The sequence below is a fragment of the Antechinus flavipes genome, chromosome 4, assembly GCF_016432865.1.
Source record: "Antechinus flavipes isolate AdamAnt ecotype Samford, QLD, Australia chromosome 4, AdamAnt_v2, whole genome shotgun sequence".
In the NCBI taxonomy this organism is placed as follows: Eukaryota; Metazoa; Chordata; class Mammalia; order Dasyuromorphia; family Dasyuridae; genus Antechinus; species Antechinus flavipes.
Window position 1 is genome coordinate 16868859 of NC_067401.1, and position 23418 is coordinate 16892276.

General features: G+C 56.0%; 2 protein-coding genes across 2 annotated transcripts; one reads left to right on the forward strand and one right to left on the reverse strand.

Annotated features, from left to right (window-relative positions):
• Positions 1 to 2385: 2385 nt before the first annotated feature.
• Positions 2386 to 17971, forward strand: POM121C (POM121 transmembrane nucleoporin C). Its single transcript, XM_051991898.1, has 13 exons — positions 2386 to 2773; positions 3652 to 3858; positions 4406 to 4567; positions 5918 to 5998; positions 6330 to 6501; positions 10868 to 10959; positions 11925 to 11995; positions 12263 to 12387; positions 12573 to 12675; positions 12777 to 12947; positions 13272 to 15089; positions 15421 to 15546; positions 15722 to 17971. The coding sequence occupies exons 1-13, from the start codon at positions 2655 to 2657 to the stop codon at positions 15817 to 15819; spliced, it is 3345 nt and encodes a 1114-aa protein (XP_051847858.1). The 5' UTR covers positions 2386 to 2654; the 3' UTR covers positions 15820 to 17971.
• On the reverse strand, positions 17322 to 23357 carry NSUN5 (NOP2/Sun RNA methyltransferase 5). Its single transcript, XM_051991901.1, has 10 exons — positions 21730 to 23357; positions 21167 to 21289; positions 20364 to 20535; positions 20170 to 20278; positions 19937 to 20075; positions 19732 to 19847; positions 19058 to 19236; positions 18505 to 18715; positions 18272 to 18409; positions 17322 to 18196 (listed from the first exon to the last, which is right to left on the reverse strand). Exons 1-10 carry the CDS (start codon positions 21820 to 21822, stop codon positions 18103 to 18105), a joined length of 1374 nt encoding a protein of 457 aa, XP_051847861.1. The 5' UTR covers positions 21823 to 23357; the 3' UTR covers positions 17322 to 18102.
• Between the last annotated feature and the right edge of the window lie 61 nt (positions 23358 to 23418).

A 23418-nucleotide genomic window follows, 5' to 3' on the forward strand; every position in this document is an offset into this window, starting at 1 on the left:
TGTGCAGCTAAGAGCAGGAGTTAGCAAGAGTGATCCCGGGACCTGGAGAAGCTGAGAGTATGGTTAATGCCAGGCCGAAGTGGGGAAGTGTGGGAAGGAGTGTGTGAGGTGCAGGTCCCTGGACGTTGGAGAGTGAATCCAAGTGAAGATGCAGCCTGGGGGCAGGGGCCGGCCTGAGACCAGGCCCCGCCAACCCCCAAACACAAGCAGTGAAGACGCGCTGCTGCCTCTGCCCGGTGCACTTCTGAGCCCCCAGCATTCAGCACCAAAGCCAAAAAAACCCCAGGGGTGCAAGTGGCCCCTGGGCCAGGGAGCGAGGGAGGCTACAAGCCACAGAGCAAACTCAAAATCCACAGACGTCCAACAAGGGGCCAAAAGTAAAGACATGAAACCGGATGGAGGTGAGGGTAAACTCTCCACGGGAAGCCAAATAAATTAGCGGCCTAAGTACAGAACAGAAGCGTCAACAGTTCACGTGAAAACAATCTGAGAATTTTCGATGAAAAGCGGCTCAACGTGAGCCAGGTAATGGCGGCCCAGAATGTCAGGTCATTTAAGCCCAGGCTGCAGGGGCAGAGGATGTGTGCCCAGGGACAGACTTGTATTTACACACACACACAGAATAAGGACAAAAGGTAGCTTAGAGAAGCCTTGGGAAGGCCGCAGGACTTGTCTTCCATCCTCCAAAGAGCTGCCTGTGAAAAACGGACCGACTGCCTCTGCTTGTCCCTTGAGGGCGGCAGCCGAGTGTGGGCACCAGAAAGGGGACCAGAGCTGGGCTGAGGGGCTTCCCCCGGCCCTTGTCTCTAAGCAAAGATCAGGTAAGGCCTTGTCCCGTTATAGCGGAGGGGATCCCTCGTCAGGCCAGGGTCAGGCTTCAGGGGCTCCGAGGGGCTTCGGCGCCGAGGCCGGGAGGAAGCAGTTCTTTAAACAGCCCCGTATTTTTCTTTGAGGTCTCGGGTCTGTGTGTACGGGGTTGGTTGGTACACGCAGAGCAGGATGCTTCAGAAACGGGGCGATTCGGTGTGGCTTGTTCAGTGCTGCCCAGGGGGACAGACGCCAGCCCTTCAGACCCTGCAGCGGAGCGCGCTTCTCAGGCTCTCTCCGATGGCCCCGCACCCACCGCTGACCGGGTGGGACTTCCCAGGGGGCAGGGCAGGCCGCCTCCCACCACCCAGGGGCCCTCAAACTTCTTACATAGGGGGCCAGTTCCCTGTCCCTCAGACTGTTGGGGGGCCGGACTAGAGTAAAAACAAACACTTGGCTTTGTGGGCCTTTAAATAAACTTCCTAGCCCTGGGCGAGGGGGACAAACGTCCTCAGCCGCTGCCACTGGCCCGCGGGCCGCAGTTTGAGGACCCCTGAGTACTTTTTCCCCAAGAGAGGGAGCCTAAGAGCAAAGCGGAGACGTTTCATTTCTATGCGCGTGGAATCCTCGTGGGGGCCAGCGGGCGAAGGGGCTCAGCGTGGGCCGCGGGTGTCCCCGGGGGCTCCGCGGCAGTGGATGGGGCTCCTGGGTACCAAGGCAGCCTCAGTCTGTGCACCCTGAGCAAGCCTCCCAGCTCTTTGTCTCAGCCCCTTCGGGACGGCCCTTCCCTCGCGGGGCTGCAGACGGCAGCGGTGGGGACTGCGGAGCGCCCGGCACTAGGCTATTGTTCCTGGGGCCTCTGCGGGGGAAGCAGGCGGGTGGATCTGGGAGGGTGATGGCGCCTCACGTGTGGGATGGGGGAGGGGAGCGCGCGGGAGGTTGCGTGTCCGCGTTTACCGGGTAATGCCCGTCTGCCTGTGGGCCTTTTATGCGTTATGGGGGGGCTGCCACCGACTGGGTGCGTGTGCGGTGAGTGTGAGCGATTAGAACGTGCTGCGTGTGAATGGGTGTGGGGGAGCCGTACACGGGGAGGGGGGAGTGTGCGTTCAACGCTGATGCTGGCAGTGGGGGTGGGTAACGCCGGAGGCCGACCGGGGTCCCCAGGAGGGGCGTGGGCGTGTGCGCTTGCGCGGAGCTTCGCGGGCTCGAACGTGCCGAGCTCCTAGTGTTGGGAAGGGGCCGCGTTTCTCCCGATCGGATCGAGGCGCCCTGCGGTTGCCTAGCAACCGGCCGGCTCCTGTCCCCGCCCGGCTCCGCCGCCGGGCCGGGGCAGGGGCCGGGCGTGGGCCCCAGTCGCGCACGCCGTGACGCTGCGCGCCGGCGCGGTGCACGCTGGGATATTTAAGCCCTCCCCGCGGCGCGGAGCCGCGATGTCTCCGGCTGCGGCTGCGGCGGCGGCCGGGGCTGGGGCCGGGACCGGGACCGGAGCCGGGGCCGGGGCCGAGCGGAACGAGCGGCGGCGGCGTGCCGCGGCGTCCGGGGGCGCCTGGAGTGCCTGGGGCCGTCCGGGCGGCGCGGCGGCGCTGCTGGGCCTGTCGCTGCTGGGCCTCGTGCTGTACCTGGTGCCGGCAGCGGCGGCGCTGGCCTGGCTGGGCGTGGGGGCCGCCGCGGCCTGGTGGGGCTTGAGCCCCCGCGACTCGTCCCGGAGTCTGCGCTACGGCCCGCCTCTCTCGTCCGCCTCCCATCCGCGGGCCCGCCGTCCGCCGCTGCCAGCCAAGGCCGCGGTGAACGGGGCCCCGCTGCAGCCGCCGCCCCAGGGCCCCGGGCCCTCCCCGCAGCCGCTGCTCATGGGCGGTTATCTGGGCAGGCCGTGCTCTCCGGAGCCCCCGCGCCGGGAGCGGCGGGAGCGGGACCCCTCGGTGGCGTCGCCACACCTGCTGAGCCCGGCCCGCAGGCTCCACCTCAGGTGAGGCGGCCCAGGGAGGGGAGGGGGGAGAAGAGAAAGGGGGCGGTGCTGCGCTGGGGGTCTCCGGGCCCGCCCCCGGGTCCCCAGCAGGAGGGTCGGGCTCCTCCTGGGGGGAGGGGGCGGCTGCGATGGCGGCGAAGGAGACCCAGGGCTGAAGGGATCGCCCCGCCCCCACCCCGTGGGGGGTGTGTTTGTGGGATCTGGGGGGGAGGAGGCTCCCTGTGTCTCTGCTCATGTGTAGTAGGGGAGCCATCTGGGCATGGAGTCCTACCGACCAGTGGGAGTAGTCATGGCGATGGGAGGAAGGACGCAGGACTTGGCCCTTAAGGAGCTTTTGGTCAGTCACCTGCATTCGAGGAGCTGGGGGTGAGGAGGGATGCCACAGGGGTCCCCCCCAGCCATTCTGTGGTAGCTCGACTCTTAAATCCTTTTAGAAAATTAACTTGCTTTGAGATCACTGTGTGCTCACTTGTGACAGAAAAGGTGAATTTTTCAAAACCCATTGGGGTTTGAGAAAGAGAAACATTAAGTATGAAAACTGGCATCCATATTTAAGGTGGCTTAACTTTAAATGGGCAACTCTTACACTTGGCTTTTAAAATCTTATTTTCCAGAAAAGAGATGCTAAAGGCAAATAACATGTTGAGAAGGGCTTTATGAAGGAAATAGTTCTGAAATTCTGAGAGCGGTCGTGGCACCTTTGTGAAATTTGAGTTTAAAAGACCCCAGGACGGGGTCCCACCGGAGCCTGTGGGGCTTTTGTTCCTCCCAGACTGTGACAGGTGTCGGGCCGCTGTCCCCCAAACAGGGCTTCCCAGCTCCCTTAGTCCTTGTCGCTTGCTGCCTTTGGCATAATGCTGTTTCCCATCTCTGTCCAGGGACCACCTGACTACTCCAAACCGATTCTCATTAGCTCCACGGAGGAGATATCCCATTCAGCAGGCACAGTATTCCTTGCTGGGGACCCTTCCCACCGTGTGTTGGGAAGGCTACCAGAGAAAAAATGTGCTCTCTCCCCGAAATTCTCACATGATATGTAGCCCTGTGACTGTGAGGATTGCTCGCCCAGATCTACCCCGATCCCCGTGAGTATACATTTGTAATTTGGTATTTGGGAGGAGGGAAAACTTTATATTCATATTTATATACGTAAAACTCACCTCCTGACGAAAGAAACCAAAAAACATCAGGAGAGAAAAAGTGTGGTTTTGTCCTGACCCAAAGATGCCAGAGCACCAGTTCTTTGTGAGCCGGAGCACCCCGCTCGAAGTCCTGCTTCTGCCATTTGGTACCTGTGGGACCCTGTCTCCTAACTTTACTGGGCTCCGTTTTTTTTTTTTTTTTTTTTTTGGGTTCTACCTGTGATGATGTAGACAACCTAACTTCCAAGGTCCTCTCTAGCTCTAGAGCTTTGGTCCTTTTTCATTTGGGAATCATTCATTGGCAGTGGCTATTTTGCAAATAAACAAACAATAGATATCTCAGTTTTTGTGGTAGGCGGACATCTCTCTGTGGTCCCAATGAGAAGATTTTTGAGACTTCTAAGTAGATTGTGATAATTGATCTCTGCCTCCACCGAATAATATATATAGTCTTTCTCAATGGCACCGGATTTCCATCATCCCATTGCAGCCTGGAGCCGGTCATGAATTCGGCCGTGGTGAATTCACCATCCAGAAATACCCCAGACCCATGTGCAAAGGAGACTGTGATGAACGCACTCAAAGAGAGTCGGAAAAGGGCGGTGGAGGAAGACGATCAAATCTTCTCTGATGCCCAGGAAAACAAGCGAAGGTGAGAACCCCGTGGGACCTGGCAGAGATTTCAGGGACTTTGGGGGTTGGCAGAAGTGGGGTCCCAAGAACTGGCTCCTCTTAATGAATCTCAATTGCTCCTTGACTGTAGCCTTCCCTGAAGGATGGGACATGGTAACACAAGCCTTACGCCTTCCGTGAGACAAGTTAAGAAGGGATTTTTTTTTTTAAGTAATTTGCTACTTTTCCCTGAGTGTCAAGAATTATAACACCAAGGACCTTGAAGAGTATTATTGGTAACGCTGTACCTGTTAACTTGCCCTTCCCCCTCTCCAAGCCATTGAATTTTATTGTAAGAGAAGTTGAATGTGTGGCAAGGTCATGTTCTTCTGATTGTGGGCCATCTTTGAGTGCCCAAAGGAACACCAGGAAGCTTACTTAGCTTGTGCCACCTAGTTGTCTCCCAGTAGGCACGAGCCTTGGCAAAGATTACTGAAGGCTCATCTGAGCAGTGTGGGTCATTCTTGAGATTGTTGGAAAAGGTCGGGAAGTGATAGGAAGAAGATGCCTGCCCATGTGCAGAGCAGGGGTGGAGATGAGGAGCAGCTGAACCAAAGCTAAGCAGGCTTCTCTGGCAGGCCATTGTCAGGTTCCCTGCTTTCCCCTCTGGCCTTGGCAAAATTATCTGTTCCAGCAGCAAAGAGCCAGGTGTCTGGGGCTCTCCCAGCTTATCATCCAGGAGCCTGACTCAGATAAAAAAATAGTCATCTTGAATAGAGGAAAAACTGGGTGCCGCAACTCGAGGATCTGGGACTTGTTTGCAGTGACCAGTAATTCACACCCGCATGACTTAGAGTGGGTTTGGACAAGTGGGGCCAGAAGGAGAGTCGTTCCCAGTGAGGTCCCTGGGCTTCTCTCCATCCATGTGCCCAGGCTCCCTGCACACTGGCATTTGCTCAGTGGGAGGGGGCTGTGCTGTCAGTGCCACTTGGGGAGTTTGGTTTTGTGTGTTTCTGGAGACAGCCCCATTCCACCTTGAGGGCCTGAATTGGTTTTAAGGGGGTGGAAGGGGAGGTGTCTTTAGGCTCCCCAGTGCTCTGTACTTTGCTGATGCTTTATAAATGCTGGACTGAATTCAGTTTTATTCCGATAAGCACAGCAGTCAAAGAAATGAATACTTTGGCCTGGATCTACACGCTGCATGCCGGGTATAGGTGTTCAAGAAATCCATTTTCCTGAATGAGAATGAAGTAAATGTTTCTTGATGTTGTTTTAAAGCTCCTGAAATGGAAATGTTCGTATCACTACCATCTTCTCTGCCTCCCCCCACCCCCACCCCAGCATAACCACCAAGAGAAATTCATTTCACTGGATTTTTTTGTCACTGCAGGCGCCATGACAGTAGTGGGAGTGGACACTCGGCATTTGAACCTTTGGTGGCAAATGGGGCCCCAGCGTCTCTTGTTCCCAAGTAAGTAATGGTTCCCTTAATAGAAAGTTTAACAAGGAGGTAAACAGCCTGGGTTTAAGTGACTCTGCCCAACCTGTACTGAACATCAGAACCATAAAAATTAATGGTCCGATAATTGTTTCTCTCTGCCTGTCATGCTGGTTCCAGATACAATCTGTTAGCTTCAGAGCCTTAAGCAGGATTAAATTTCAAATACCTTGATCTTCATATTCCCAGCATGTTACTACATTAATGTAATTCTTCTCCTGGGTTGCATAAAGAAAGAGGCCATGGCCGAGGCACACGCGTCCCATCCCAAGAGGTACCTGACTCCTTTTGTTCCTTCCATCAGGCCTGGATCTCTGAAGAGAAGCCTCACGTCCCAGAGTGCGGAAGACAACTTGAATAAGAGATCGCGCACATCTTCGACCAGCTCTTTGACCAACACCTCCCCAGGGGGCATCCCCAGCTCCATTCGCAATGCCATCACCAGCTCCTACAGCTCCACCAGGGGCTTCTCACAGGTACCGCCTCCAGGGTCACCCACCTCATCTGGGCTCGGTGGACAGAAATGGCAGCTGGCTTCATGTTCCACGCTGTTGTGCTGTTCCAGTTGTTGAAGGACGAGCCTTCCATGAAATGCCTGATTTCAGAACTGAGAGGCTAAAACTGTTCTGAGAGGAGAAAGGTTTTCCCTAGAGTCCAGTGTGGGACGTAGTCTTATTTTAGAAAGTGGCACGGGTGACTTAGTTTCCTATTACTCTCAAAAAGTAGAAGGGCTGAAAGACAGCAAACATGAATGACTTTAGGTAAATGTTAAAAGTGATCTCGTTCCGATTTAATTACCAGAATAGCCTTTTGAAGGCGTTTAGAATATAATCTTCCTGTCACAATGACCCTAAAACTAGACTAGGCATGAAATGCATTCCTGAGTGTGGACTTGCGTGATCTTTGACCTTTCAGGGCTCATTAGTCCTATTCCATTGTCACTTTGTTTAACTTCCAAGCTCCCAGGAAGCTCTCTGGGTAGGCTGGGCCAGTGAATTTAGGGTTAGGGTTAGGGTTAGCCTAAAGCCAGGGCATGCCTGGGTAGGGCAGGCTGGGGGGGCCTTCAGTAGTTAACAGAAATTCTAATTAAAACCCTTAGGCAGGTTAACTTTTTCAAACCATTCCATTTGCTCACTTCTGTCCACTCCCCAGGCTCTCTCCTAGTCACTAATACTCTGCTTCAATCTCCCCCCTACCCACCTCCATCTCTGTTGCCCATGGAGCTTTCCTGATTTCTCTGCCCTTGGCGGCTACTCGAAATAAACTTCAGCACATCTTGGGCATTTTCTCATGTTCCTTCTGCTTCCTTGCCATTAATTTGAAAGAGGGCCTTTTCCTCAGGAAATGAAATCCTTTCCATTTTCCCCTGACTCTTTGAGTCACAGAAAAGAGGGAGCCCATTAAGGTTGTCATTGTTACTTCTAAACTGCTCTGCCAACGTCTCGCTTTTTTTCTCCAAAGTTCTCCTTAGTGATCTCAGCATCTCATTTAAAGTCTTCCCCTTCATCTCATCCAGAATAACACATGTTAACAAAAACACAGTGATAACAATCATTGACACCCGGAGCTCCTTTCCCACTTACAGAAGCTCATTTCTTCAGGCCAGCCCTGAAAGATGACGAGGGGAAGGAAATATTTTTATCCTCATTCTCTCCAAATTTGAGGATTAGGAGAAGAACTTGAGCAGCCATCTAAATCAAATCATAGGCCAATCTGTGATTGGACAAATCTTGATTGTGACATACCCAGGGATCGATAATCTATTCCGATGTTTAGAGAGAATGAAGTAAAAGGGCATTCTTTCATAAAATGAAACCTATCTTTGAAAGGAAATAAATGGCAAATAGCCTCACTGATTATAGGTGACAGTTCTTTTTTGCAGTAAGTAGTGATTTGCAAATGGTCTTAATTGTAGCCTTTTCTGTCTCAGACTGAGGAAGACTAGGAAACATTTTGGTTTTGTAGAAGTTCTAATTAAGCAAATAGCTATTTTTATCTAAGCCTTAAAATGCCAGTGTTCTTTCCCTCCTTCTGAATTTCTTTCAAGAAAAACTAGAAAGGAATCTAAGTATTGAAGAAACCATATGGAAATTAGAATTAAGAGAGAGTGAATTGTCCATCCTTTCAACAATGCTAAAGTTTAAATTAACTAATTTTTAAGATTCATACAGAATACTATTGTAAATACGAGGGAAAAAAGGAAGATTCTGCCAAGAAGAAGATGAAACAAGGGGGGAAAATTATGACAAGACAGAATTTGTCATTGAAAAACAAAAGAGGTTTTAGTAAAGTACTAAAGTTTGAGAAGCTCTTTCTCACAATTTGTACATCTAGCTTTCTTTAAAGTTCAATTCAGGTGGCAACACTTAACAAGGTTTCCTCGATATGATCTAATTATTAGCCTTCTTTCTTTGTTAAAATTAGTTTTATCTGTCTATGAATATATATGTGTATGTCCCTTGTGTCGGGACATCACCAACATTAAAGCCCTACTAACTAGAGGTGTGGGTGGTGATGGGATGCTATTTCTTAAAGGTCTCGACTTTCTAAAGCCATATCAACAGTACAACCTTGAAACCAAGAGGTCCTGTTTTTTAAAAAGCAAAAAATAACTTCGACAGCTCTAATCTTCATGGACTTTTTTGGAGGCCAACCCTACTGCCCAGAATATCATTGCTCAATTATAATTACATTATATTAAAAAAAAGTATAGACAGGAGACATTGACATTTCTACCTTTTTCCTGCCAGGGAATTTTTCTTAATTCTCATAAGGCTTTTCGGAATAGGAGGTAGAGTAGGATGCATTTGAAAGTGTGAGGTGAGGTAATAGGAGTAGTGTGAATGTACACACACACACACACACACAATGTCATTACACCAATCAGTTCATAAATCCTTAAGAGTCGGTCTTTAAAATATTGTTGCTAGGTTATAATTGGTCTGTCTACTTCCCTCTGCATCCGTTCTTGCAGGTCCTTCCAAGTTTCTCTGAAACAAACCCTTCCATCTTTTATTTTGTTGTAAGAGTTTGTCTTTTTTCTAGCCCGGCATAATTATTTATTTGTATTTACTCTTTGGTTCTCTTCACTCCTCTGTTTGTACTTCAAGATTCCTGAGTAGCTCTGATATATTTATTAGGAGTACTTGGAAGTCTTTATTTTCTGAAAGTTCCATTTTTCCACACTCATGTTACTGGGTGAATGATCCCAGATCCTCTGCCTCCTAGGATGTCATATTCTGGGATGGAGGCCACTGCAATATTTTTTCTTTGACCGGGACTGTTGTGTTCCTGAGAGTTGTTGTAAAGGCTTTCTTTCCAAAGATGATTAGAGGTTTTTACCTGTTTCCACTTTGTCCTCTGATTCCAAGAAATCTGGACAATTTTCTTGTAAGATTAAAAATAATCTTTCTAATTCTTTCTTTGATCATGGCTTCCTGGTCGTTGGCTGATTCTCTTAGATCTGATGTCCAGATCAGTGGATTTTTTTCCTTTTTCCTTTTTTTTTTTTTAAACTTTGAGTTAACATGTTCATGGAGTCATTGTTGGATTTTTTTTTTTTTTTTGGTCCATTCTATTTTTAGGGAGTTTGTTACTTGGATGGGTTTTGTTCCTCTTGTGCCAAATTGTTAATTCCCTTTCCAGGTCCTCTTTCCATGGCTCTCATTTCTTTCCCAGATTTGTTTGTTTTTTTTTTTTTTTTCAAAACACTTACCAGTTTGCAAAAACAGTTTTAAATTTTTGATTCTGTCTCATCTAGGAAATCTATATGAATTTTGTGCCCAAACTGTGTTTATTGAGATTGCTTGTAGATTTCTTTGCTAAGAGTCATTCTCTTCTGGGTTTGTGCCCTGAGTGTCCCTGGCTCCATAACAGCTTTTGGTGATGACATTTCTTTTTTTGGTTTCCTTATTCTTGTATACTTCCTGACTTTGGACTTAATGTGAAGGAGGGCCAGACCCTGTGCACTTCTGGAAAAGTCTTGTGCCAATCCAGCTGCTTCTTTCTGTGGGTGTTGGACACCTGCAAGCTAAGCTATCATTCCTCCCACAGTCGTATAATCCAGGGCAAATTCTCATCGCTGCCTTCTCGCTCTCAGCTCTGCAGGTTGTACAGGTGGGCTTGGGTCTGAGCAGCGGGTCTGTGTGCTGGCCCCATCTGTAATTTCAGTAGATTGCAGCTGGAGTTAGCCGGGAAGCTCTGCTCTTTCTGACTGACAGACTGTAGGCTTCCTTTTGGTCTGGTGGAGGTCCCCTGCAGTTCTTCAGACCAGGCTCGGGCTAAATCTTAAGACCCCATTCTGCTTCTGGGTCTGAACCATGCTTGTGACCTTGTTTCTTGCTCAGAACCCAGTTGAGGGCCTACACTCACTCCTTTTCTTGGAACATCCCCCCTGAATGTAGGTGCCTCCTCCAACATTTGTGGATCTGTGACCAGAAACTGGCTTGTGAGCCACAGAACTGCCGGCGGCCTCTCCTCGTGCAGCCTCTGCCAGGTCCAGAACCTCTCGCCTCCTCGGTGTCGGGGATCCTCGCTGGCTTTTTTCAAACTGTCTAAGAGTTTGGGGAAGGGGGAGGTCACTGTACTTGTTCCTGATACTCTGCCATCTTGGCCCCTCTCCAAACTTCCCATTCCTTGAAGGCGGCTTTTGAATTGTGTTATTTCTTAGGAAGTTTTGCTTTGCCTTCAACCTGAATCTGCTTCTTTGTAACTTACACTGTTGTTCTGTCCTCTGTTACTTGTCCATGGGCTCACTTGGCTGCTTCCCTGTGATTTGAGGCTATGAGTTAAGTTACTTTACTTTTGGGGAGAATACTAATGCTGACTCTGTTTGGATTTCAGCTGTGGAAGAGGAGTGGCCCCAGCACCTCGCCCCTCTCTAGCCCCGCTTCATCTCGGTCCCAGACCCCGGAGAGACCTGTGAAGAAAGCTCGGTGAGTGCCCTGCCTCAGACCCACCTTCCAGGGGGCGGGGGAAGGAGGGACAGAGGGAGTGGGTTGGCCAGACTGGCCAGGGAGTTCAGAAGAAAACTGAAGGGCTCAAGTCAGTTCTCGTAACCTGCCCCTCCTCATCTTTCTGTCGATGAGCAATATTGACTGTGAATTACCAGGTTCCCAAAACACAAGATTTAGAGCCGAAAACCCACCTCAGAAATCAAGGGGCCTGCCTTGTTATAGACGACAGCCTCGCCAGAAATTGGCGTTCCGAGGGGCTGAGTTCCGGAGCCGCCCTCTGTCTCCTTTATCCTCGTCCCACATGCGTAATGGTGTGGCCACGTCACGGAGACCTGGGCTTGGAAGAGCATGACCCTAAACAGGCCACGGAAGCTCTCTGAGCCTCAGTTTGCTGATTTTAACAAGGGGACCGTGAGAGTTGGAAGGCATTACTCTGTGTCCAGTGGGCCCAAAGGGCCATATGCAGTCAGCTGCTGGTTCTGAAGAGTGACGATGTCATGTTGGGGGGGGCCGGGCCGGGAAGACAAAGGACCCTCTGCTCCTTCCTCATTACATGACCTCCCTGGGTCTCTTGGAGCATCAGCTCCCATTTGGATCCTGCTTTAAGAGTAGCGAAGCTTTCATGGTGACTTCTCATCTCCTTTTTTAGGTCTCAAGAGCTGGGTTAAGACTCTTGCCAAGAATGAAGGATTTCCTGGGGACCCCATTAGCATTAGCCTTTTCTCTAGCCACGAATTGTGAGACTTTCAAGGGGGCTGTTTGGATGAGCACTTGGCAGCTGGCGGGGACTTGAGGACTCCAGGGAATGGAGCCCCTAGAGACTTAGGGTCGTGTCCTTATTCTAGGTTTAGCTATCGCTGGCTTAGTGACCTCTCAGCCCAACATCTTTATCTTTGTCCAGCGAGATTGTTAAGGTTGAATCTGATTTCTTTTTTCCCCCACAGAGAGGAAGAGCTTCATCAGTCTAGCTCTTTGACCCCCATGACCTCAGACAAGGAATCTCAGGCAGAGAAAGGTCAGTTGGAGGGTGGGGGAGGTTTCCCAGTGGGAGGACTCAGGAGCAGGGCCCGGGATTAAAGGAGATTGGGGGGAGAAGGGGAACGTCAAGGAGCTTGTGGCAGCTGTGGTGAGTGATCAGAACAAGCCCAAAGCCATTCCTGGCTTTGGGAGACTGTGGGGCCAACACCTTCAGAGGCGTGGAGGATGTGACGCCCAGGGCCTGCAGGGGGCAGAACCGAAGTGATGGGCAGAGGTCGGTTAACTCTGCCTCCTCTCCTCCTAGTGACCGATACCCCCACATGGAAGAAACAGAGCTCTTGGAGCACCCCATCCACCTCCGGGAGTGGTGGGAAGCGCAAACGCAAAGTTCAGCTGTTGCCTTCCCGGCGAGGAGACCAGCTCACCCTGGTATGGTTCCCCCACTTTAGGACTCCTAGGGAAGGCCCAGCCTGGCCTCTAAGGCAGTCCCCCTTGACCTTTGTACATGGACTGGAAGGGTCTGCAATCCTGGTGATCCAGGCCCCAGCCCCCTTAAGGCCCCAGGGGCCCTCTCCGGCTCCCCCTCCTGAGAGGCTTGACGTTGTCTCTGACAGCCCCCACCTCCCCAACTCGGTTACTCCATCACGGCTGAGGACCTGGACTTGGAAAAGAAGGCCGCCTTGCAGTGGTTTAACAAAGTCTTGGAGGAGAAGACAGGTGAGGGGCCTGGGTCTGGGGGGAAGGGGGGGGCCTTTCTTTTTCCAGAGCTCCACCACTTCCCAGGGAGAGCCCGTTCTCACATTTTTCCTCTCTCTCAGACTCTCCTCCTGCTTCTGTCGCAGAGAGCTCCCCTGCCCCTCGACCCCTTTCCTTCACATCCTCAGAGACGGCGACGTCCTCGTCGGCTGCTCCTCCAGCTGCCAGCGCCAACCCGCTGCTGGACAGTCTGAAGAAGATGCAGAGCTCCCCGAACCCGGCGGCCCTCACAGGTGAGGCGGCAGACTTCTCCCCTTCTCCCCGTTTAGATGAGGGGCCAGAGGGGTTTTCTGGATCCGCTCAGCGTCGCATCAGCTCGATGAAGGAGGCCATCCACCCAAACCCGCTGCAGACCCCGGCTCTAAATGGGGTCTGTCCTAGCTGAGGGCATCCAGAGGCAGGTTCCGAGCGAGGCTGCCCCCTGCAGGGCCGGGGGCGCTTCCCGAGGTTTGGGCCGGCTTGGCTGCCTGGCGGGCCTCTCTGTCAGGTCGAGGGATGTCACGTGATACCTCAGGTTTGTAGCCCACTCCCCGACACACCCTCTGCTGTCTTCACAGACACGGCTGGAGCAGCCCCTGCTGCGGCGCCCTCCCCGCTGAAGCCCGCCAGCCCACCCGCTGTCCCCGGGCCCTCAGAGCCGGGGCCCTCAGCAGCCACCTCGGCGGCGTCCAAGCCCATCTCAACCTTCTCCCTGATGAGCCCTGCCACCACGCTCGCTGCCACCAGCAGCAGCCAGGCCCCCCCAGCTCCCGTGTCCGAGGGCTCCAGCAAGCCCCTCACCAGCGCCTCGCCTAAGCCAAGCCTTCTCTTCGGAATGCTGAGTGCCCCTCCTCCAACATCCTCCGCTCCCGCTCCCACTCCCACTCCCGCTCCTGCTCCCACTCCCGCTCCCACTTCCATTTCCACTTCCACTCCCACTCCCACTTCCACTTCCACTCCTACTTCTGCTCCTGCTCCCGCTCCCGCTTCTGCTCCCACTCCCACTCCCACAACTTCTTCGGCTCCTCCTCTTGCCACCCCCATGTTCAAACCCATTTTTGGGGCTCCCCCTAAGATGGAGAGTGGGGTTTCATCGGCGGCCCCCCCCACCCCGACTCCTGCGTCCTGTGGCTCGGTCCTCTCCACAACTCCCAGCAGCTCCACTACAACCTTCAAGCCCATCTTTGGGAGCATGGGCCCGCCCCCTTCTCTGCCCTTGGCCTCCCCCTTCTTGAAGCAGCCCTCCTCTGCGGCCCCCAGCACGTCCGTCACCACCGCCGTGCTGGCGCCTCTCTTTAGCGGCCTCCCCAGCGCCCAGTCCGCTGCGGCCCCCTCCCCCACCACCACCGCTGCCGCCGCCTCCACAGGGACCACTGACTCTGGCGCCAAGCCCGCCTTTGGCTTCGGGCTGAGCAGCTTGGCTGGCACCACGGGCGCCGCCACCACGGCCACCACCACGAGCGCCGCCACCACCACACCCACCCCCTCCCTGTCCCAGCCTTTCCTCTTCGGGGCCGCCCCTGCCGCCGGCACCAGTTTCACCCCGTCCACCGGCTCCATGTTCCAGTTTAACAAGCCCGCCGCCACCGCCTCCAGCACCGCCGCCGCGACCACCGCCTCCACCTTTGGTGCCGTGCAGGCGACCCCCAGCGGCACTGGTGGCTTTGGGTTCGGCGGGAACGTCACCACGGCCGCGCTGCCGACCACCAGCCAAGTGACGTTGACGTTCGGCCCCACCACCACCACTGCCGCCTTCAGCTCCCCCTTTGGCTCGAGCGTCAAGACCATGCCGCCCCCGCCCTACCCGGGGGCCGCCCCGCAGCCAGCCTTTGGGAGCGCCGACGGGCAGCAGCAGCAGCAGGGGGCCACCAAGGCGGGCCCCACGCCAAGCTTCAGTAGCACGTTCAGCTTTGGGGGCTCGTCGGCCCCGAGCCCGGCCCTCCCCCAGCCCACCTTCGGCAGCACCGCCCAGCCAGCCTTTGGCGGGGCGAAGCCCCCTACCTCCTTCGGCGCCCCCGCCAGCACGCAGCCGGCCTTCGGCAGCACCAACACGGTCTTCTCGTTCGGCACGACCACCACCTCCAGCTTCGGGGCCAGCACGCAGACCACCAGCAGTGGCACGGGCAGCTCCATGTTCAGCAGCATGACGCTGGCCCCCTTCACCTTCGGGAGCTCCACGCCTGCGGCCAGCAGTGGGGGCTTCGGGGCCAGCACGGCCGGCCCCGGAACCAGCTCGAGCACCACGGCCTTCAGCTTTGGAGCCAGCCAGAGCGGGGCGGCCAGTGCCAGCACCCCCTTCGGGGCTGCCTTGAACCAGAACCCCCTGGCCCCAAGCTCGAGCACACCCTTTGCCTTCAATGTGGCCAGCAGCTCTGAGAACAAGTCTGTGTTTGGAGGTAAGGCTTGGGGGCAGTTCAGAGAGCAGCCTTTGGGCCCCCGTCGGGTCTCCTAGTCCGGTACCAAACCCCATCCTCCCCCTTCCTGCCCCGAGGACTGACCAGAGATGGTCCCAAGTCTCGGTACTCCAAACCAGGCGGGCTCAGGCTTTCAGATCCGCTCTCCGTGGAGCCATCAGGGCTCTGTCCTGGGTCTACCCTGAGGGGTTCACCCTTAGGCAGCCTGTGCCCTCTGATACCTCCTGTGACCAGCCATAAGCATCTGGAAACCTCCTGGGCATGGTTTGGGGTTGGCGTGAAATCGGTGTTTTCAGCCCTCTTGTCTTTGTAGGCACCTCCACGCCCACCTTTGGCCAGAGCGCTCCGGCCCCTGGAGCGGGCACGGTGGGCAGTAGCCTTTCCTTTGGGACCCCGGCCACGCCAGCCCAGGGCTTTGTGGGAGCAGGGCCGTCTTTTGGTGAGTACCTTTGGCCGAGGAGGCCGGGCGGGGGTGATGGGGGGGATCCCAGGGGTTCCTGACCCTGGGCGTCGCCTCGGTCTCTCGGTGCCCACATTTCTCGTCGGGAGGGACTTAGGGGACAAGCATCTTTTCCACGAGAACCCAGTCTGACGAGTGTTGGATCCATCCCTAGGACCATCGACCCCTTCGTTTTCCATTGGTGCAGGATCCAAGACCCCGGGGGCCCGGCAGCGGCTGCAGGCCCGGAGGCAGCACACTCGAAAGAAATAGCTTGTCCTGCCCCATCCCCCACCCTTACCCCCACCCCCGGCTCCTGCTGTGAAGAGCCTCGGCCCTGCCCCCATTTTTGTACAGCAAGCCCACCCCAGCCCCCGCCCCCACTTGTCAGCAGCAGCTGCCGCGAGGTGGCCGCCCTGGAAGTGGGGGGGAGACAAACCCTTTTTACTTGAACACTTCCACTGCTGAAACTGGAGAAACTTGTGTACATATCGTCAGCCTTGCCTTGCCTTTCCTGACTCGTCTCCTTGTTGTGTGTGTCCGTCAGCTTGGCCAAGGACCCCCTGCTTCCTGCCCCCCCAAGCCAGCCACATGCAGCCCCCGGTCCCGGGGAGGGCTCGGCCCTGAGCCTCCCAGCCCTCCTCCCGCTCCGTGGGGTGGATCCTGCTCCTTGAACTTTGCCCCCTCCCCCCTCCCCAGGGAGGTCTTCCTTTTCTTGGTGTCGGTCTGGCTTGAGTTTTGCCTTGGAGAAGCCTCCGGGAAGGCTCTCCCCGCTGCGCTGCCCTTTCTCCCCCCGGAGGAGAGCGATGTTTTAGCGCAGTCCTCCCTTTGCCAGTGTAGCTCTTACAACCTCAGGGGTTGGAGGAAGCCGCGTTCGCCAGCAGGGGAGCGGGACAGACGGCGCCGCTGCTCTCGGCTTCCCTCCTCCCCCCGTGTCGTTTTTGTTTTCTGGGTTTGTCTGTATAAAGCTGTGTCCTGTCAGTGTTGCTGTCTGATGCTCATTGAATCGAGTTTGGAGGAAAATTTTGACTTGTGTGAGTGGCGGCATGTTGGTAGTGCCGGACTTGATGTTAAAAGCTTTCTGGGGCCCAGGAATTTCCCACAGAGACTGGACCCACTCAATTGGATGTGGAATGTGGCCATGAGATGCTGCACGTGCTGAGTGACTCCTGAATTTCCAAACAGTGTTTTGACTTGAAGGGATGGCAGCCCAGGAAGGAATAAGGCCCAGGGGACAGGGTACCATGAATGTAAGCAGAGATTCCCCCCCTTGCTTTGGGCTCCCCTACACACACACACACGCACGCACCCCTTAGTGATCTCACAGTAGAGCAGGGTACCCCCAAATTAGGGGAGGGGATAGTCTTAATTTAACTACTGGATTATATACCTTTCTAGGGTTTGGGGGGAAAGGGAGGGAGAGGAAGGTCACCAGGAAGGTCTCGTATTCACTATCTGTCCAAGGCCCTCTCCAGCCCCAGCTTCGGTAAGGAGGACCCGTGCTCCGGGGAGCCTCCTGGGTCCTTTGGGCCAAGGAAAGTCCCATCGAATAAAACAAGCGGCAAGCTGTGCGCGTAGCCAGCCTTCCGAATCCCACTTGCTCCAGACGAGGGATTTGCCCTATCCTCTCTTTAACCAATTCAGCCCAGAGCCCCCTCTCCCTGGCCCAGGAGCCTTGCTGCTATGCCATCACTTTTGGGAGAAGCGTGAATGTGTGTGGGTGATTTGCCTAAGTCTAAATTTAAGAAAAAGAAAAAAAAGAAATATTTAAAACATTTTTTTAACAAAATAAAATTTATTTTTATATTTAAGCTAAATTGCCTTTTGAATTCCTTCAAGCTTGGTTCATTGAGGCTGTGAGAAAGTACGAAGCTGTTGTCCAGAAATTAGCTGAGCAGTTAGATCTGGGGGAAGAGGGAGGGCTCCCTCAAGACTCCCTCTTCACCCAGGAAATCGTTCTGTAAAATGTACTCGATTCTTTTCTAATAATGTGATGTATGTGAATGTGGCGGGCAAGGTTTCCCCCTGTGATAGCAGCTCTGGTGGTTGCAGTTTGGGAGGCGGGAGTGGGAAGGGCCTGGGCTCCAAACTAAGTCTGTGCCCCAGCCACTGTTCAGTCCCACGAGGACCCCGAGTGAAAAGCAAGCGGGGTCTTTGGGGGAAAGCTGAAATCAGGTCAAAGCAGCCTTCCCATGGCAGTGGTGGGAGCAGGAAGCCCGGCTACAGCAACAGCCCAGAGGTCTGCCCACGTCTGCCCACGCAGCCCCCGGCCTCGGACCTGTGCGGGGTCAGGAACGGGAGACAACTTTCCACGGGATGCTGTTCCTGTTGAGTCTGGTGGGAATTTAGTGTGAATGTGCAATTTTTTTTTCCTTGCTTCTTATAATGTCATTGATTTAAAAAATAAACAAAACTGTGATCTCCAGTGGACTCGTGTCTTTTTTTTCCCCCACGGGGGTAGGGGCAGAATAAAGGAATGCTCCGGAAGACGAGTGGGCAGTTGCTCCCAACCTTGAAGGTCCAGTGGAGAGGCAGGGGAGGAGGAGCACAGCACGGTCACGTAGTTAATGGTCTTCTCCGTCGTTTCTTTTTCTTGGGAGCCACGTTGGGTGCGGGTTCTTCAGCGGGCGACTGCGGTTCTGAACCTGAGCTAAAGAGAGAACAGGAGGCTAGCCCCTGCCAGGACAATCCAACCTTCCACCCCCGAGAACATGAACACACTCACCTCCCCCCTGCCCGTTCCAGTACAGCCACAAAGAAGCCCCCCGTGAGCGTGGTTTCGGGGGATGCCCGGAGACAGCGTTCGGCCCCGGGGAAGGTGCTGAGGCCTCTCTCTGGCCACGAAGGTAACACGTGGACAAGCCTGGGAGGAGGAGTGGGGATCAAGCGCTTGCCACACCCCACCCCACCCCCCAGCCCCGCACGGAGGCCCCGCCAGCCGCAGGCTCTTGCCCGTACCTAAAGGTGCCCTCGATCTGCTGCAGGACGTCGCGTACCACGTCCTCGTTCTCCTCCTGGCACACGGAACAGGTCGAATAGACCAAGCGCTGCAGGGCCGGGAAGGAGAGCGCGTGGCTCAGGGCACGGCGCTGGAACCCGGCCAGGGCCTGCAAGCGTTCCCGGCTGGAGCTGCCCGCGCCGGGCTCCTCCAGCTGCCTGGACGCCATGCCTGGGGGAAGGCGAGGCTTTAGTAAGCTCCTGTGCTCAGGAAGCTTCCCACCCTTCCCAAGGGCTGACTCGGTACCGGAAGAAATAACCATCCACAAGGAAACCAACACAAAGTAATTCTTGCTGAAGGCGGCACTGAGTGCACTTCAAATGTGAGCGGACTCCAAAAACCGGAGCTTGCAGGGGTCGGCCTTCCTGGCCCGGGGGGCAGCCTAATAAAGCCACGGGACGGGGACGGGCAGCAGCCAGAGGGCTGCGTATGTGGGGAAGGAACACAAAGCCTTGGGAAGCAGCCCCCAGCACCGCCCCTCTCCCATCTGCACCGAGGTTCTCCCCCTCTCACCGGAACCACTGCAAGAAGGGTCCAGCAGGATGTACTGGACCTGGTGGTAACGTGGGTCAGAGGGAGATACGGACAGAAAGTCCTTGTTGGCGATCTCGCAGCAAGAGACTCCGGCCCTGGTCAGCAGCGTGGCCATGGTCGCTAGCCGCCCAGCGTCCAGGTCAAAAGCAAAGATTTTCCTAGAGAGGAAATGGGAGTCAGCTCTGTAAGCACCGAGACCAGGACTTCCTGCCAACAGGGGGCTTGCAGTCTGGTTGGGAGAGGAGGAAGGCAATCCCCAGGTGCAGAGAGCCAGGACCCTCCGAGGAGGCTCTGGGTGTGTGACCGCTCTGGCCGAGCCCGCTGCCCATCTGTGAAATGGGCTGTCCCAAGCTATCCCCTCGCAATCCCTGCAGCGCAGCCACCTTTGAGGAGAAGATCCAGAGACGAGCTCCCTTCTCCCAGCCACAGAGCCAGAAAGCCTGTGGGGAGGTCTGAACTCATGCCTTCCTGACTCGGGCTCCGGGGACCCGTCCAGGAGGACGTGACACCCCCACCGAGGCCCGAAGAACGGCAGAGCCTCAATTCCCATTCCTGGAACTCTCCATTCGGATCCCGCAGATGGGGGCGCAGCCCCCAAAGTCCCAGCCACGGGCCAGCACAGGACACCCAAGCTCCCCGAGCCCCTGCCTCACCCCTGGTTTTTCAGCAGCGCAGCCAGGTGGCTGGTCTTATTGCCCGGGGCCGCACAAGCGTCGATGACGTGGGAGCCGGGTGGGGGGGCGAGCAAGGTGGCCGGGAGGCAGCTGGCCTGGGGGGCAAGACAGCAGAACTGAGCGAGTCTCCCCCCCGCCATGCCCCTTCTCACCACCCGCGCCCACCCTTAGTCCGGCTCCTGACCTTGTCTTGCAGGATGAGATGGCCAGCCTGGTAGAGCGGGTGCTTGTGGAAATCAGTGCCCGAAGGGAACACAAGGAGCTCTGGGAGCAGGGAGTCCAGGAAAAAACGTTTCCCCTCTAGGGCCCGAAGCTCGTCCAGTCTGAAAGGGAAGGGCAGGGAGGGGTCCTGAGTCAGGCTGGAGAACGTTTCCTCCCCCTTCCCCCTCTCTCTCCCCCCAGCCGGGCTCCTCTTACCCAGAAGCACGGCCCTGATAGGAGTAGCCCTCGCGCTTCAAGTAGTCGACGGCATCATCCAGCTTGGTCTTGAGGGCGTTCACCCGCACAAAGCGAGGGAGCCTGGCCACTAGGAGACAGAGGGAGAGGGCGCTGGGGCTCCTCCCCCCGCCTCCGGAGCATCCCGCTCCCCCCCTCCCCAGGCCCCCACTCACCCTGAACGGCCCCGGGAGCGGACTCCAGGAGGTCCTCGTTGCGGCTCACGCAGCGCTTCACCTTAAGCCGGGCAAATTCCGCCTGCAGCCTCGCCTTGTGCCGGGACAACACCGGCTTCCATCGGCCGCCCCCGCGTAAGCCCCGGCCCAGCAGCAGCTCGTACACCAGGACCTGAGAAGGAGCCCCCGACCCTGAACCTGGGGCAGATCTCGCTGTCTCAGACCGCTGAGCTCTCCTCCGGTCCACAGCAAACTCCGGGACCAGCCTCCCAAAGGGAGGTCAAGAAAGAGCCTCTGTAACCCATCTTCCCGCTCAGTAACCACTGGCTGAACACCTACTGTGTGTCTGTCCCCTCCCCCCCAGGAGGCTGAGCCAAAAGGAAACTGACATTCCCTCTGGGAAGCACATAGTGAACGCGAGGTAAATTAGGGTGGGGGAGGGGATCAGGAAAGGGCCCCCGGAAGGCAGGGCTTGCGTTTAGCCTTAGAGGAACTGAAGGCAGGGGGGCAGGTAAGAGCCAAAGGGGCCCTGCACAGGCCCACACAATCACACCCACAGCGGTGACCGCAGGAGCCCCGGGCCAACACCCTCATGTTAAAAATGACACGTCCAGGATCACAAATCCCGGGCTTCTGACCCCAAAGCCTAACTTCAGTCACTTCCTGCTGCACCTGCCCAGGTGAGCTCCGGACCCCACACTGCCCCCTCCCGGACCAACGGGACCTGGGGGCTGTTTCCCCGGGGGCTGGGTGGGTACCAGAAAAAGTCTCCCTTGATCCCGCCCTCCCGCAGGGAGCCTCACCTTGGCCAGGTTGGGCTTCAGCTTCTTCTCCGCCTGCAGGAGCCCCGCGCTGCGGATCACAGAGTCCAGCACGGCCGAATAGCGCTGCGTCTCGCACACCAGAGCGTACAGCTGCCGGACATTCTGGGACCAGGACCGGGGCGGCGAGGGGAGACCGCTATCAGACGCACTTCCAACCTCGACTCTGACATCCCCGGTCCGTCCCCGCTCCGGCCCCCCGCCTCAGACTCCGGCCCCATCCCCGCTCCGAATCCCCGCCTCAGACTCCGGACCTCCGAGCCCGGTCCGTCCCCGCTCCGGCTCCCCCGCCTCAGACTCCGGACCCCCGAGCCCGGCCCGACCCCGCTCCGGCTCCCCCGCCTCAGACTCCGGACCTCCGAGCCCGGCCCGTCCCCGCTCCGGTTCCCCCGCCTCAGACTCCGGACCCCCGAGCCCGGCCCAACCCGTCCCCGCTCCAGCTCCCCCGCCTCAGACTCCGGACCCCCGAGCCCGGTCCGGCCCCGCTCCGGCTCCCCCGCCTCAGACTCCGGAAGTCCGGCGCGCCCCCCCCCCCGCCGCACTACCTGGAAGCGGCTGCCGTAGACCAGGGTCTTGAGGGAGCCCTGACGGGCCTCCAGCCCCGAGAGCACTGCGGCCGCAGCTCCGTACAACGCCATGGGTTTCCTCCGGCTCCGGTTCCTGGGTACCCCACGTGGCTGCCCCAACTACTGCGCAGACGCACCACGCCGCCTCGCCCGGATTGGGCCTGCCAGATCGTGGTCCCGCCCCGTTCTCGTGTCTCCTTGGCCGGCATTTTCTGGCTCCGCCCACCGCCCTGGCTCAGTCCCGCCCTCCGCCTCCCTAGAGTAGCTCCTGACTTTAGCATTGGAAGAACTCTCAGAAGGCGGCTCTGCTTTTCAGCGCAAAGTCGGTGACATCATTTGCTTAAGGGGACGCAAGTAATAATTGTGGAACTACGTATAGAAGAATTGCACATGTGTAACATTGTCACACTTGCCATCTAGGGGAGCGGGGGAGGGGCAGGGAAGGAAAAATCGGAACACGAGGTTTTGCGAGGCTGGTTGTTGAAAATTACCCTGCGTGTGGTTTGAAAACAAACAACTTTAATCAAAAAAAAAAAAAAAAAAAAAAGATGTTGCAGAGGCGAAATCCACCGGATTCTACAGCCATGGATCTGGAAGGCAAGAGATGCCCCAAGTGAAAGTCTGGAAAACTCATTCCCTTCGTACTGGAAAGATGCCCTTCATTCCTCGGGTTTCCAGCCTGAATCTTCTCACTCCTTCTGCCAATTTGGGACCCAAAGGGTCATGGGATCTTAGATGTAAAAGCCCCCTGGGCCCATCTCCCAATTTTACAGATGAGAAAACTGAGGCCCAGAGTGGTGGATGGACTTGCCCGAGTTTCGCCAAGCAGGGATGGGAACCTGCTTTCTCTGGCCTAGCGCTCTTCCCACAGCCGAGATACGACCGTCATCCCGGGGTCGGAGTGACCTGGTGCATCGGCCGTCACTAGCTCAGTCTCAGCCCTGAGCCAGCTCTGATGCCATCGCTTTAGGTCACCCCGCCCCCCCAGCCTGCGCCCCCATGCACCGGAAGCCTTTGTTGTTGTTGTGCTTCCTCCTTGAAGACCATGACGTAGACCTCAAGGAGGGGATGCCGGACGTGCGAGGGAACTGGATTGGAGGGAGGGTGGGCTGGGCAAGGCCACCTGCTCAGTTTCCCCTCCAGAGCCCTCTGCGTCCAAGGGCCAGATATAGATCAAGATGAATGGAGATGGCCCCGGATGCAACACAGAACGCTCCCTAGGTGCAGACGGCACCAACAGGAGGATGCCTTGCTCTCAGGGAGCCCATTCTCTGACAGCCAAAGGGTTTGGCAGCAGAAAGCCCACGGCAGTCAGCGGCACCACCCTCCCCGGGCCTTGCTCCGTCGAGCTTCCGGGCTTTCTAAAACGTGCCTGTGCCTCGGGAAAAGCTGGCCCCTGGAAGCCTTCCCTGAGGCTGGCAGCCCACACGGGGGTCGCAGTGCTTACACTGCCCGCCTCGGAGGATGGGGCTTTAAGGGCTGCCAGAGGGATTATTTTTGTTTAATAAAATAATTGGGAGAGAATTATGAGTGTCGCCTATATCACAGTGAATAGAGAAGAGGAGCTGCCGGGGGCACCTGTGCTCCCACTCTTTTCTGGAACATCTTTCTATTCTGTCAGTCAACAAGCATTTATTAAGCACCCACTGTATGTCAGGCTCTGGTCTG

Excerpts from the sequence above, each read along its gene's own strand:
- POM121C (XM_051991898.1), top strand. The coding sequence starts at position 2,655 with ATGGGCGGTTATCTGGGCAGGCCGTGCTCTCCGGAGCCCCCGCGCCGG. Across the intron at positions 12,388-12,572 it reads GAGGAGACCAGCTCACCCTG|CCCCCACCTCCCCAACTCGG; the intron begins GTATGGTTCCCC and ends TGTCTCTGACAG. Across the intron at positions 15,090-15,420 it reads GAACAAGTCTGTGTTTGGAG|GCACCTCCACGCCCACCTTT; the intron begins GTAAGGCTTGGG and ends TTGTCTTTGTAG.
- NSUN5 (XM_051991901.1), bottom strand. The coding sequence starts at position 21,822 with ATGGCGTTGTACGGAGCTGCGGCCGCAGTGCTCTCGGGGCTGGAGGCC. Across the intron at positions 19,237-19,731 it reads GCGCTGCTGAAAAACCAGGG|GAAAATCTTTGCTTTTGACC; the intron begins GTGAGGCAGGGG and ends TTTCCTCTCTAG. Across the intron at positions 18,410-18,504 it reads CAGATCGAGGGCACCTTTAG|GCTTGTCCACGTGTTACCTT; the intron begins GTACGGGCAAGA and ends TCCTCCTCCCAG.